The 1147-nt window shown below is 30.6% G+C and overlaps 1 protein-coding gene across 1 annotated transcript in view; it reads right to left on the bottom strand.

The window, feature by feature from the left end:
- LOC101568807 (dimethylaniline monooxygenase [N-oxide-forming] 5-like) overlaps positions 1-1147 on the bottom strand; it is a 37526-nt gene that overhangs the window by 7432 nt on the left and 28947 nt on the right. Inside the window, 1 exon segment of the mRNA XM_012512645.1 lies at positions 744-816. Coding sequence (XP_012368099.1) covers positions 744-816 — 73 coding nt within the window.

Raw genomic sequence — 1147 nt, 5'->3', positions numbered from 1 at the left:
TCTGTTTTCCTAATGTGTGAGTTCACAGCTATGAATTTCCCTCTGAGAACTGCTTTCATCGTATCCCATAAATTCCGATAAGTTGTGCTTGAATAGAATGTTTCTTATTATAAAATAATTACATAAAGCAATAAGTTTCATAAAGTCGAGAAATAATTAATTAGAAAAGTTGTTTTAGCAACAAAATATAAACTTAATAGCTACGTAGGATGATAGAAAACTTATTTACCTACCCTATTTTATGTTATAGCTTAGACTGTTGATTTAGTTATTACCTGATCATTTCTTCTAAAGTTGTACTAAAGGGTGCTACTGAATGTAAGCTTATTTCAAAAAGTAGATGATCAGCAAATTGAAATAAGTGTTTATGTTTTTAAGGTACTCTTTGTTGGAGTATACATTTTCTTTTCCATAGATTCTGAATTTAGCTAATCTCTCATGTAGTTTTAATGATCTCAGTTCTAATGATGAATATGGGGATGCTTCCAAGTGTTCCTGACTTTGGAGATTGCTCATTGCATACATATGATGATTTCAGGTTGTTGAACAGGGCAGAGATCCATATTCCACAGCCAGGAAGTCTGTATACATGTTCTCCACATTCAGAACATTGTTCACCATAATATCAGAAAACCAAAATTATCCTCAGAGATAACATTGAGTTGCAAGTTTTATAAAGAGAAAACTCCATAGCTCCTTATAAACTTATTTTATGAATTTAACTAACAACTCAGGTTTCTTACTTTTCTGCCATTTCCTTTCACCTTCTTTTGATGTCTGCCACCATATCATTCTTCGAAGGTAATATTTTCAGTCCTAAGAAGAAGAGGCAGACATTTGAGGCCAGTCAGGAAGGCTTTGGGAGATAAGTAAATAGAATTGTTTTGAAGGACAATTTTTTTGAAATTTTATTCATTTTAATGAAAAAAAAAGATAAAATAGCAATAAGACAGTTTCAAAACAGGTTAGTAGGATAGTAACAATAACTAATACATTACATATTGTTGTCTTTCTAGTAGTTATTCAGAGAACAAGATGTAGACATAGTATACTTGTCCAAGCAATATTAGTACAAACCTTTCTTCTCATTAAACTAAGAGAAAATAGCTGTATATCTATCCTGATATATATATATATATATATATAT

The sequence above is a fragment of the Octodon degus genome, unplaced genomic scaffold, assembly GCF_000260255.1.
Source record: "Octodon degus isolate 3935 unplaced genomic scaffold, OctDeg1.0 scaffold00250, whole genome shotgun sequence".
In the NCBI taxonomy this organism is placed as follows: Eukaryota; Metazoa; Chordata; class Mammalia; order Rodentia; family Octodontidae; genus Octodon; species Octodon degus.
The sequence above is the reverse complement of the archived record's forward strand: the minus strand, read 5'-3'. Positions and strand labels throughout refer to the sequence as shown.